Source organism: Podarcis liolepis (assembly GCF_965112155.1).
Source record: "Podarcis liolepis genome assembly, chromosome: 2".
NCBI lineage: Eukaryota > Metazoa > Chordata > Lepidosauria > Squamata > Lacertidae > Podarcis > Podarcis liolepis.
The window spans coordinates 123,826,186-123,839,517 of NC_139555.1; the positions used below are offsets into that span (position 1 = coordinate 123,826,186).

Below are 13,332 nucleotides of genomic sequence, written 5' to 3' on the forward strand. Positions count from 1 at the left end.
AGCCATCCTTGTAATATCCCAAAACCCCCTCTAGAGGGATTTTGGTTACTTAGTATTCCTTCCAGTTCAAATCCAAAAGTCAAGTTAGTTTGTAACAGTTCTCCTTATTTTCAACAAAATATGGTCAAATTGTAGCAAATACAACCAGCAGAAACAGCAGGAACAAAGTTCTCTTTTTCCGTCTTGACAGCTAATTTGACAGCTGTCAAAATCTTCAATACCTTTTCACCAGGCTCTCTCACGGATCACTCCTGGGTCCGGGGGGGGGGGGAGCGGGACTTCAGCTCCCAGAATTAGCTCTTATCCTCCAGTAAAGTTCTTGTCGTGCCAGATCGTGAAATTAATCACTTTTACGCAATAAGTGAGAAAAAATTATCTCGACCTTAGTTAGTAGGTCCTTGCTTTAGATTGTTTACAGGACGGGGAGACGGACTTCCTGTTTGTGCCTTCCCCGATTGTGCCTAATTAAAAAAAAATTTTTCCTTTACGAATCCAGTTCCCATACTCCTCACGGGTTGTTATTTTGGAGTCCAAATTCACAAGAAGAGCTTTATTTATTTATTTACGGCTATTAGCCCATAAAGTATGTACAAACATAAAAGCACAGAGGCATAAAGACCGATATATTCGGCACCAGAAGGTGAACACCATGATGCAGGGGTGGGTCATTGAGCAGAGCCAGATAACAGCTTGGGGCCCGGAGAGCTCCAGGGGACGGATCCCAGAAAAAGGAAAACTGAAGACGAGATCTGACATGCACTCTCTTCATAACTGTCCGATTAGTTTTTGATGTTGTTGTTGTTTTTGGTGGTTTTTGTGTGTGAGATAACCGCATTCAGGAATCTCGCCACCTGCAGAGTTACAGAAGGATCTGTATCCTGCAAAAGTAGTGCGGCATGTGACTCAACAGGCCTGCCAACCAAACGCAGTAAAGCAGGACCCAGGAATTTAGTCCTGGCTATGCTATGTAGGGGACAGTTGAACATTATATGCGGAAGAGAATCAACAGTTTTCCCGTCACACACGCATAGCGGAGACACCAAACCCTTGGAAAATCTGTGGCTCAGCAGGTTCGATGGAAGGACATTGAACCTTGCACGAATAAATGCAAGTCAGTGTGGTACAGATGAAAGAGATGACATGTATGATGGAAGGCCAAGTGGTGGGGTTATTCCGTGATACCTGGGGGAGCAGACACCCCCACCCCCGGCGAGGTTGTGTTGATTTTCAATGTCTGCTAATCTTTGCTCAATAAGAAGTCAGCGCTCTCCGGCCATGGCAGCGCGGCTTCACTCCGCAGGAGAAGCAGTCGACTCTCAGCACCGCGCCACTCACCCCGTCCCCCGTTCCGGAGCCTTTAGAAAGGCTCTTTCGCAGGTCGGGGGGCGCAAAAGGTGCCCGTCGAGTCACCAGGTTCACAGGCTCCTCCGCCTGTGATTTTTAAGGGTCCCCGCGTCGTTGCAGCGGCAAGACCCTGATCCTACGGAGCCAATACCCTCCAGAGCTCGGAGGGGATCTGCCATTAGCCGATGGCGCTAACCCAGAAGTCAATCCAGAGTTGAAATTTCAACTAACGCACCCAAGACAGATGCCCATCCAAACTCTGCTTAAGAATGTCCAAGGAAGGAAAGTCCACAACCTCCTAAGGGGGACCATTCCACTCTCAAACAGTTCTTACTGTCAGAAAGTTTTGCCTGATTTTTAGTTGGAGTATCCATTACTTTAACTTGAAGCCATTGGTTCAAGTCCTACTCTCCAGAGCAGGAGAAAACAGATTGGAATGTTTTCTTCCAGCTCTGCAGCTGCTCCTCAAGCTCCACAGTCATTCCAGAGAGGATTATTCCCCACATATTTATCATAATCATAGTGATTTATTCTTTGGCAAACTCAAGCAAAGTACCCACTTTTGACACAGACCTTTCAGAAATGAGAGCTTGAAATACTTGCTGCATATGTAAAGACCTCATGTGTCATCGAGGGCTTTGACTTATCTCCCAGGCAGGCAGGGTTTTTGCCAGTGTGAAAGCTTCGTATCGTCCCTTTCCTCTCAATGCCACTGGGGTCTCGGTCTTGCTGGAGACTCTCAGTTTCTTGCTAAGTTGAGAGTAGTGACAACAGACGTAATGACAGGAGGCAGACCCAGAGTGATGCTCTTATTGGTGTTGCTGCTGCTGCTGCTGCTGCTGCTTCCCTGTGCAGCTTCTAGGATGCGGAAAGCAAAATGCCCATTGAACTTGGAAAGGGACCGTCCAGATGCAATGAATTATTATGAGCCAGGAGACCACCTCATAAGCGGGGTCATATCTACATTACAAATTGTTCATATTGGACACCATTTCCTCGCCACCCCTTTCATTTACAGTATAAGGTACGCTGCATTTCCCCCATGCAATTTCTGCACAGCAGACAAAATTGTGATTAATGGGTAGGCATCTACATTGGACCTTGTTTAATAGTATTATGCTCAGCTGTGATTGTCCAAGCCTGTAATGCTTATCTGCCAGGGACAAGTCCTGCTTTCTAGAATTTGCCCATTGAAGACGCAAAATATATGTACATTGCTTCCCTCCTTACTTTTTTCCACTGGAAAAAAACACACCAAATTGATGGCGAATCATGAAGATCCAGAGATCATCTGCGTCCCAACTTCTTGACTTGGGAAATGTGAAGATGGCCTGATCTGTACTCCTCTGAAAGGAGCTGGACTATAGCTATTAAACTGTCGCAATGTATTTATAAAGTTAACATATAATCCTGTTGAATTGAGTCTAGATATCAACTGGCAGCCAGTACAGTTCACCTGCCCTGGGACATTAGGGTGCAAGGTGGATGCTGAATAGGATAAGAACAGCAATAACAATTAGAAGCAGAAATTATATGACTTGTAAAGATCTCTATTTTACATCTCCTCTACCTTTTTTAAAAACAAGGAAACAAACTCTTACAACCTACCACTCCCCTTGAACTAGTGCTCCGCCCTTTTACAAACTTTTGCTCAATATATTTGAGAGTTGTATTCACTCCCTCTTTCCAACACGCAAGTGCTCAAATATGCTTCTATCTCCCTTTGACTGGCAAGCAGCCGTTCACCTTCCAACAAACTCACAAATGACTGATTATGTGATGTGGAAGTTCTCTTTTGCTTCATTCTTGTGGCTGCAATTTCTTATAGGGTTAAGAAAGCAGGGACTTGTTACTTTTCACTGAACGGAGACTGACATTAGGCTTCATGCTTTGTTGCAGGGCAGCATATATGGTAGCATACTGGTATCTCCTGTCCTTCATGGTCGCCATCCATGAGATTAATCAGGACCCCAGGATCTTACCCAACATCACGCTGGGCTATGACATCTATGAGAATTATTTCAATACAAGGATGACCTATGACGCCATGCTAGATCTGCTCTCTCCTGGGAGGGCCAATGTCCCAAACTACCACTGCGGAAGAGAGAAGAAGCCCTTGGTTTTCATTGAAGGGGTCAACTCTGACACCTCACTCCAGATTTCAAATATGCTGGGAACCTACAAAATCCCCCAGGTATGAACACACTAGCCTAGACAACATATAGAGAACAGCAACCTCCCTTAACAGGAAACAAACTATGAAACTCACTCCCAGAGGAGGCAGTGGAGGTTTTAAGAGAGGATTAAACCAACTCATGAAGGCAAGGGCTATTAATGGCTGCTAGGCATGAGGACTATGATCTACATCCCTTGTTTGAGGCACCACTGCTTCTGGGTGCTGCGTTGCTGGAAATCACATGAGGGCAGAGTGCATTTGTGCTCATGCTGTGTTTGCTGGTTTCCTACAGTCATCTGGCCGGCCACTGTTTGAACGGGATGGTGGGCTAGATGAGCCGTTGGCCTGATCCAGGAGGTTCTCCTTATGTTGAAGGATTTGTCCTGCTGGGTGAAGAAGGGTTTCACAAAGAAATTCACCATCAGAGTAGTCTAAGGGGTGAACATTGGCTCATGGGAGTTGGAGTTGAATATCATCTGGAGGGCATCACTTTGGGAACCCCTGGCCTATATGGTAAAGGAATGTTTCCTCTCAAAGAGCAAACAGCTTTGTGAGATGGGTGGGGATTTTAAATCTGGAAAACAGTATAGGAAAAATGGGACAGATTCCCACACTACTAGTCACTAGTTGAGTATTGCCCTAAAACTTCTTAATCCCAGAACAGCCCCAACTGTCAGATGGCAAGGGTGACTGCTCACGAGTAACCAGGCAGGACTCAGACCTGTCTTTTACAGGTTTTCTTTAGATGCAAACTTTTTACACTGCAGAACCCCAAAGTTCATGTCTGCTTCAATCGCTAGCAGAATCCGGGAGTGCCTGTTTCCTGGACCTTCTCCAGCATAAAAGCCTCGTTACGCCCAGCCTCTTCCTCCCCTCTTTGCGCCTTAGACTTCTGCGCAGGGTGGGCGACAGAGGGGGCGTGCTTCCCTCCTGGCTGGCTTTGCCAGGAGTGGTGCTGAGGCTCCCACCAGCACCCTCTGGTCCTTTCACCTCTTCCCCACTGGAGGTGGGGTTTTCCTCATCACCGGAAGAGGAACTGCTTCGCAATATTTTCAGAGGCTCCCTGTAACACAACTGCCCCTCTGTTTCCCGCCCCTGTTCTGATGGCACTTCCCTGACACCAACAGAAGCCATCTCTCTTAAAACAGATTCTGCTGTTTTTCATTACTTGTTCTTATGAATGTGGGTTGTTGCTGTTCTAATTTTGCATCTTTAAAAGGACAGCAGATAAGATCTAGGGTCTAAATCTAGCAATGTTGCTCCATGTTTTCTTAAAGAGTTGTGGAGGAAGCAGGACATCACACCACAATTTCCAGTTGACCAAGAAAACCCTCTATATCTTCCTTTTCTTCCTAGGTCAGTTATGCTTCTGTTCATCATGCCCTTGACAAAACGCAATCTCCTTTGCTCTTCCGAATGACCCCAAATGAAGAACCCCCAGGCTCAGGGATTGTCAGGCTACTCCTACATTTCAGGTGGACTTGGATTGGGCTCATAGCTCCTGACTCTGACAATGGAGAAAGGTTTCTCAGCACCCTGGCACCTGTGCTTGCTAAGGGTGGTGTCTGCCTTGCTTTCTCACAAACCATTCCTCGAGACATTCTGTATAAAGGAGATGAGTACACAAAGCTGATGAAGAAGATTTCACTTTCCATGGACAGGAGAATCAATGTGTTTCTTTACTATGGGGACTCTCAGTCCCCCTTAGAAGCTGCAAATACAATAGAAATAGTGAGTGAAACCCTGGAACCCATTACTGGGAAAGTTTGGATCACAATAGCTTTCTCATATGTCAGCTCCAACATGTCTCCCAAAAGACTTGAGAACAAGCACATTCATGGGTATCTATCTTTATTTATCCAGACCAAAAAAAGATCAAAACATGATGGCAATCTGCCAGTTTCCTCCGCCTACAGTAATTTCCATCCATGTTGGCCTCGGGGCTATAATTGCTCATATTCAAAGCATGTGTTGTCTGTGAAAGGCCAGAAGCGATGCAAAGTGAAGGAGAACCTTTCAGGGTTCCCTCAGGATGTCCTTGAAAGGAGCCTGTTTCAGGACACCTACAGCATTTACAACACGGTCCGAGCTCTGGCCCATGCCTTAAATGCTGCGTACTCTTCTAGACCCAAGAGGGTGGTGATGATGGGTCAGAACAGGTTGGAAGATGAAAAAGTCCAAGCATCACAGGTATTCATTTTCCTTCTCTAATTATCTGGATGGATTTTGTTCCATTTTAAATAATGGCCGGTTCAATGACAGATGTGTAGGTCCATTACCATTAATTGACAGAAACTAACCAAGCATTTAAAAAAGGAGATAAATGAGGTTATAAAATACTGTACATCAAAATGATTAAAAAAATAAAAGAATTGTCCAGTAGCACCTTAGAGACCAACTAAGTTTGTTCTTGGTATGAGCTTTGTGTTCATGCACATGGTATCTGAAGAAGTGTGCATGCAAACAAAGCTCATACCTACCAAGAACAAACTTAGTTGGTCTCTAAGGTGCTACTAGAGAATTTTTAAATGTGTGTGTGTGTGTGTGTGTGTGTGTGTGTGTGTGTGTGTGTATAAAATCTACTACGCCAGACCAACACAGCAACCTACCTGAGTCAAAATGATTGATACAGAATTAATAGACCCTTCAATAGTTACCTTGATCTGCAAGACTATGGACTGCTAGCAATGATCATGTGTCCCTTTCAAAGAGAAGACCAAAGATTCCTTAAAAGGAAATGACATTCATATTACATCTCCATTCATATGCATTCCTAGGTATGCCATCATAACAGCAAGATAGCATTCTACTGCATGTAAGAAGTTCAATAAAGTGTATTTCCAAAGTTTCTCCACAAACCCATTCCAAGGCCAAATGGTTCCCTGGTCTAGGAGATGGTGTCTCTAAAGACAAGAGCAACACACCTGCCTTGACCCCCTAGTCTAGCCTGGAGCAGTATCATAAACTCAGGTGGGCAGAGCTAGGTAAGGTGAGACACACCCAGTTTGTTCACCCAAATTATGGAATCAAGGAACTGTAGAATTGGAAGGAATCCTGAAAGTCATCTAGTCCCACATACTGCAATGCAGGAATCTCGAGTAAATCATTCTTGACAGATGGCCATCCAACCTCTGTTGACAAACCTCCAATGAAGGAGAGTCCAAAACCTCCAAGGGAGACTGTTCCTCTGTCAAACAGCTCTTAGCGTCAGAATGTTCTTGGTAATGCAAGCCAAATCAGTCCACTCATGTTCAGTCAAATCTTGAAAGGAACCTATTTCTTAGGCTGCTCAACTGATGGAAGAACCCATCCTGAAAGACCTCAAGTTTATTGGGAAAATGATATACCAACGGTACTTAACTACATTAAAATTGGCAAAAATTTATAAATCAAAATCAAATACCTGGCAAATTAAACTTTGTGATTTTATAAATTTGGCAAGATTCACAGCATTCTTAAGGGGACAATCAGACCAAAAATTAGCAAAGGAGTGGGATTGTGTTAAAGAATATATGAAAAAACATTGTTCTGGAGTAAGTATATCGGTATGTAGCGAATGAAGCATTGCAGGGTTAAAGAAATCGATAATAATGTGTAAAGACAGAGGTAATTTACATTAGACACAACAATTCAAAAAGATTAAAATGTTTGAGGTCTCAAAACAGAGGAAGGAAGTCAATATGTGTATATGTACGTAAAGATTAGTATGATGGCAGGGTATGGTTTTTTTAGGTGTGGGTTTTTTCTTTTTTGGTTTCTGTTTGCTTTGATTGGTTTTTGTTGGTTTGTTCCTTTTTTAGGATTTTATGTTTTTAATTTTTGTTCTAACTTTGCACTGAAAATAAATTTTTTTAAAAGAAGTATATTGGGAACATTAAATAGAAAAACCCTCCAGGGCCAGATAATATGTGAACGACCTGGGCTGAAACAGCCAACTTTCTTAAATGCTGCGATCTTCTCTGTCATTCTAGTTTCACCGTTTCCTGAGTGATTTTCAGTTCTACAATGCTTCTATGGGTGGAGTATATTTAGATGACAATGGGGACCTGACAGCTGAATTTGACGTGGTGAACATTGTGATGCTTGCCAATGACTCCCTTCACGTAGGGAAAGTTGGGAGTATGGAGAGAGAGGGATCCGCAGACGTAAAAGTCACCATTGATCAGGATGCCATCGTGTGGCCCCTTTGGTTTAATAAGGTGGGTTAAATCATTCAGATACATTTGACTTTGATCCAAAAAGAAAAAGAAAACAGAGGATATTGGGTTGAAAGGGATTTTAGTTTTGTAGGAAGAGTCATCCCTACTTCAAGTCCCAGGAGCTTATTTATGAAAGTAATATTTTTTGCCTCAACCTGCATCACTTCACACTTGTTTGCTTTGAATTACATTTGCCAATTTATTGCTTAATCCGTCTACAGATTGACTATTGTTATTTAATATTTTATTGGCAGCCACCCAGTGTGGCTGGGGAAACCCAGGTGGGTGGGGTATAAATAATGAATTATTTATAATTCACTGCACTGGCTCCCGGTAGAGTACAGGGTCAGATTTAAGGTGCTGCTTTTGACCTTTAAAGCCCTTCACGGCCTAGGACCCTCGTACCTACGGGACCGCCTCTCCCGGTATGCCCCACGGAGAGCCTCAAGGTCCATAAATAACAACACCCTAGTGGTCCCAGGCCCTAAGGAAGTTAGATTGGCTTCAACCAGAGCCAGGGCCTTTTCAACTCTGGCTCCGGCCTGGTGGAACGCTCTGCCTCATGAGACCAGGGCTCTGCAGGATCTGATTTCTTCCCGCAGGGCTTGTAAGACAGAGTTGTTCCGCCTGGCCTTTGGCTTGGAGCCAATTTGATTCCCTCCCTCTCTTTCTTTTTTTCTTTCCTTCTCTTCCTGCGTTAAGGCTACATTTTATTTTAATGTTGTAGTTTAATTTTGTTTTTAAGTTGTAATCATTCAACTTGTTTTTATTATTGCTTGTAAGCCACTCTGAGCCTGGCCTTGGCTGGGGAGGGTGGGGTATAAATAAAAAAATATTATTATTATTATTACTACTACTACTACGACTACTACTACTAATCACTCAAGTTTGGAGAGGTTCTGTTGGAGGTCTTCACAATCTATTTTTGTTTAAAATTCCCTGAACAATTTAGTAAATGTAAAGTTCAATCCAGTTCAATCCAGTCAAATCCAAAATGGGGTGTGGTACTCATCTCTGCTTTCAGGCCAAGGGAGATGGCATTTGTCTGTAGACACATTTTCTGGCTCATTTGGCCAGAATGACTAAACCACTTCTGGCACAACAGGGCACCAGAGCGTACGGAAATGCCGTTTACCTTCCCACAGCAGCAGTATCTATTTATCTACTTGAACTAGTATGCTTTCAAACTGCAAGGTGGCAGGAGCTGGGATTATTGGCTCCAGTATTATTGCATAGATAGACATACCTGTGGGAAAGTTTACTTTAGCAGAGTTAAACAATCCCCTTTTTAAGTTTATGCAGCGATCAGCTTGTTGCTGACTTGTCTGAGTTCTACTAATAAATATGCCTTCCTGGTTAAAAATCCCGTTGAATCCCTCTTAAAGAATACACACACGAATCTGATTCATGTAATATAAAACTATTTTACTCTCAGATTCATTCAGGTTTACAGAGGTGTACCTGAAGGCAGGCTTAGGTTACATAACAAGCAAATGAACTATACTAGAGGGATGTTGGTTCCAAGGTAATTGCAACTCAGCAGTTATCTTTCAAAGCTACCAGCAACCGACAAACTGGTTGTCACAGCAACCGGTTAGAACCTGGAGGCCGTTAGTCCTCTGTTGGAAGGTTGCACTTGACTGCACCTTTACATCCCACAAAACCACTAACTCCTGACCATCTTTCTTTATGGGCAGACTGTCCCTCAATCCAGATGTGCTGAGAGCTGTCATATTGGGGGTGTCAAGGTCATCCGGGAAGGAGAGCCATTTTGCTGCTATGATTGTTCTCCCTGTGAAAAAGGGACCATCTCCACTGTGGAAGGCAAGTGAGAGAAGGAATAGGGCAACTTTTGTAATCTTGTCCAAAACAGCATCATTTCCCCCCCCCCCAATAAAACCTTTACCCAAGGTTGGGATATCAGCTTTGCATGCAACAGATTGCCGATTCAAGTCATAGTATCTCCCGCTGGGGCTGGGAATGTCCCTTGCTTGAGACCCTGGGTACTGAAATGACTCATCTTACTTTCAGATGCAAACCATTGCACCGAATGTCCAGAAGATCAGCACTCAAACAAGGACCGAGATCAATGTGTTCCCAAGATTATCACTTTCCTGTCCTATGAAGACTATTTGGGGATTCTCTTGTCTTTCTTTAGCTTGTTATTCACCTTAATCACATGCTTGGTGTTAGGAATTTTCATTAAATACTCAGAAACTCCCATAGTCAAAGCCAACAACAGGGACCTTTCCTACATCCTCCTTGTATCCCTCTTGCTCTCCTTTTTGTCCTCCTTGCTCTTCATTGGCCAGCCAAGAAAAGCCACCTGTCTTCTCCAACAAATTGCATTTGTCCTCATCTTCTCAGTTGCTGTCTCTTCTTTGTTGGCCAAAACCATTACCGTTGTGCTGGCTTTCCTGGCCACAAAGCCAGGGAACCGGGTGAAGAAATGGCTGGGGAAGAGTCTGGCCAACGCTGTTGTCCTTTCATGTTCCAGTGTCCAAGTTGTCATCTGCATCACCTGGCTGAGTACCTCTCCCCCATTCCCAGACACTGACATGCACTCCCAACCGGCAGAGATTATCCTGCAATGTAATGTAGGGTCTGCTGTCATGTTTTATGGTGCCCTTGGCTACATGGGCTTCCTGGCTGCCATCTGCTTCACAGTAGCTTTTTTTGCCAGGAAATTGCCTGGGGCCTTCAATGAAGCCAAGCTGATCACCTTCAGCATGCTGGTCTTCTGTAGTGTTTGGGTGTCCTTTGTTCCCACCTACCTGAGCACCAAGGGGAAATACATGGTAGCCGTGCAGGTCTTCTCTATGTTGGCCTCCAGTGCTGGGCTCCTGGGCTGCATCTTACTTCCCAAGTGCTACATTATATTACTCAGGCCTGGTCTGAATACAAAGGAGCATCTGACGACAAAATGTAAAGATGCCATCTGATTCTTTGTACATTCTTTTCCATTGTAGGGATCTGTGAACAGAAAGGCAATAACAAAATCCAGCCACTTGGCTTATGTGGTGATCCATCCTGGCTTATGTGGTGATGTATCTTAAATAATTGTCATTCTAGGATCACATTTTGCCACATCAGTGAGATATTGTGAACATAGAATCATAGCATTATGGAAGTGCAGAGTTGAAATTTCTTTTTTTTATATATAAGATATTTATTGAAAAATTTAAGATACAAATAAAGGCAAACAGACAAACATACAAAATAACAGACAATTATGAAAACACACATTAATTTTCATTACAATCCTTATTTTCTATGACATATTTCCCTGACTTCCCCACACCTCCCCCTCTTGTATTCCAGTTCAATGTTGGTTCAACAAGTTCTTATCCCTAATTTTTGACCTTCTTATATTTAGTTCATTTTTTTAAAAAAAAGAAAAACCAATCTTACCTTATAAACATCAATACTTACACATCAATACTTTATTCTTAAAACCTTATTCTAAAGTCGGCCTAATTTCCTTTCCACGATTTCCCCACTTTTCATACAAAGAAAAAAAAAACAAAATAAATGCAAAACAGGTTATAAATATATACCCTTTGAATTCCCAGACTCCATCCCCCCCTTTCCCGGTTTCAATCCCTAACAGATGTCCATCAATCAGTTTGCTGTCAGCCTGGAGACCTCACGTCCGAGGCTCTTAATTCTCTCTCAATTCCTCTCTGCCGGTTTTTTGGGTAGTCTTTGGTATTAAACACCAGCTCTCGGAGAAGCTCAAACCCAATGGGGTCCATATTTCTTCCAGCCAGACCTCCATACTTAAAAGTGAAACCAGAATCTTGTTTCTTACTCCTTTCAAGTCCAAATGTCCCCAAAGCTCCAACTTCCACCTTAATCAAATTTGTAATCCTTAGGTCTTCAGAACTCCACATAAGGAGATCCCTCCATCCTTCAATCTCCAATTCAAACCAAATTTTCACCATCAAGTTCTTATTTTCCTTTGTAGCCGTCCTGTCAGGCCTCTGGCCCTCCTTTGTCTTCTGCAACATTACAGCTCCTCCTTCCTTTTCCTCAGAAACAGCATATATCTCTTTCTCCACACTCTCAAAGCTCTCCAATTTCTCTTCTTTTCCAGCTGCATAGGCTTCCTGAGTCAGATCCTTATCCAATTCAATGAATTTGTTTACTGTTAAGTCCAGAGTTTCAGTCTTTGTAGCCAAAACATCAATTTGGCCTTGTATCTTTCCCAAGAGAACAAAGATTCTGTCCAATTCAGCTTGAATTCTTCCTCCTTCAGCCATCCTTGTAATACCCCAAAACCCCCTCTAGGGGGATTTTGGTTACTTAGTATTCCTTCCAGTTCAAATCCAAAAGTCAAGTTAGTTTGTAACAGTTCTCCTTATTTTCAACAAAATATGGTCAAATTGTAGCAAATACAACCAGCAGAAACAGCAGAAACAAAGTTCTCTTTTTCCGTCTTGACAGCTAATTTGACAGCTGTCAAAATCTTCAATACCGTTTCACCAGGCTCTCTCACGGATCACTCCCGGGTCCGGGGGGGGGAGCGGGACTTCAGCTCCCAGAATTAGCTCTTATCCTCCAGTAAAGTTCTTGTCGTGCCAGATCATGAAATTAATCACTTTTACGCAATAAGTGAGAAAAAATTATCTCGACCTTAGTTAGTAGGTCCTTGCTTTAGATTGTTTACAGGACGGGGAGACGGACTTCCTGTTTGCGCCTTCCCCGATCGTGCCTAATTCAAAATAATTTTTCCTTTACGAATCCAGTTCCCATACTACTCACGGGTTGTTATTTTGGAGTCCAAATTCACAAGAAGAAGTCAGCGCTCTCCGGCCATGGCAGTGCGGCTTCACTCCGCAGAAGAAGCAGTCGACTCTCAGCACCGCGCCACTCACCCCGTCCCCCGTTCCGGAGCCTTTAGAAAGGCTCTTTCGCAGGTCGGGGGCGCAAAAGGTGCCCGTTGAGTCACCAGGTTCACAGGCTCCTCCGCCTGTGATTTTTAAGGGTCCCCGCGTCGCCGCAGGAGCAAGACCCTGATCCTACGGAGCCGATACCCTCCAGAGCTCGGAGGGGATCCGCCATTAGCCGATGGAGCTAACCCGGAAGTCAATCCAGAGTTGAAATTTCAACTAACGCACCCAAGACAGATGCCCATCCAAACTCTGCTTAAGAATGTCCAAGGAAGGAAAGTCCACAACCTCCTAAGGGGGACCATTCCACTCTCAAACAGCTCTTACTGTCATAAAGTTTTGCCTGATTTTTAGTTGGAGTCTCCATTACTTTAACTTGAAGCCATTGGTTCAAGTCCTACTCTCCAGAGCAGGAGAAAACAGATTGGAATGTTTTCTTCCAGCTCTGCAGCTGCTCCTCAAGCTCCACAGTCATTCCAGAGAGGATTATTCCCCACATATTTATCATAAACATAGTGATTTATTCCTTGGCAAAACTCAAGCAAAGTACCCACTTTTGACACAGACATTTCAGACATGAGAGCTTGAAATACTTGCTGCATATGTCAAGACCTCATGTGCCATCAAGGGCTTTGACTTATCTCCCAGGCAGGCAGGGTTTTTGCCAGTGTGAAAGCTTCGTATCGTCCCTTTCCTCTCAATGCCACTGGGGTCTCTGTCT

At 43.7% G+C, this 13,332-nt stretch overlaps 1 protein-coding gene across 1 annotated transcript; it reads left to right on the plus strand.

Annotated features, from left to right (window-relative positions):
* Window positions 1-2,121: 2,121 nt before the first annotated feature.
* LOC310699295 (vomeronasal type-2 receptor 26-like) lies at window positions 2,122-11,823 on the plus strand (the record flags this gene model as incomplete). The annotated part of the gene is made up of 7 exons (XM_083486942.1): window positions 2,122-2,368; window positions 3,244-3,538; window positions 4,877-5,710; window positions 7,492-7,719; window positions 9,417-9,543; window positions 10,087-10,311; window positions 11,816-11,823. Exons 1-7 carry the CDS (start codon window positions 2,124-2,126, stop codon window positions 11,821-11,823), a joined length of 1,962 nt encoding a protein of 653 aa, XP_083343068.1. The 5' UTR covers window positions 2,122-2,123.
* Window positions 11,824-13,332: the final 1,509 nt, after the last annotated feature.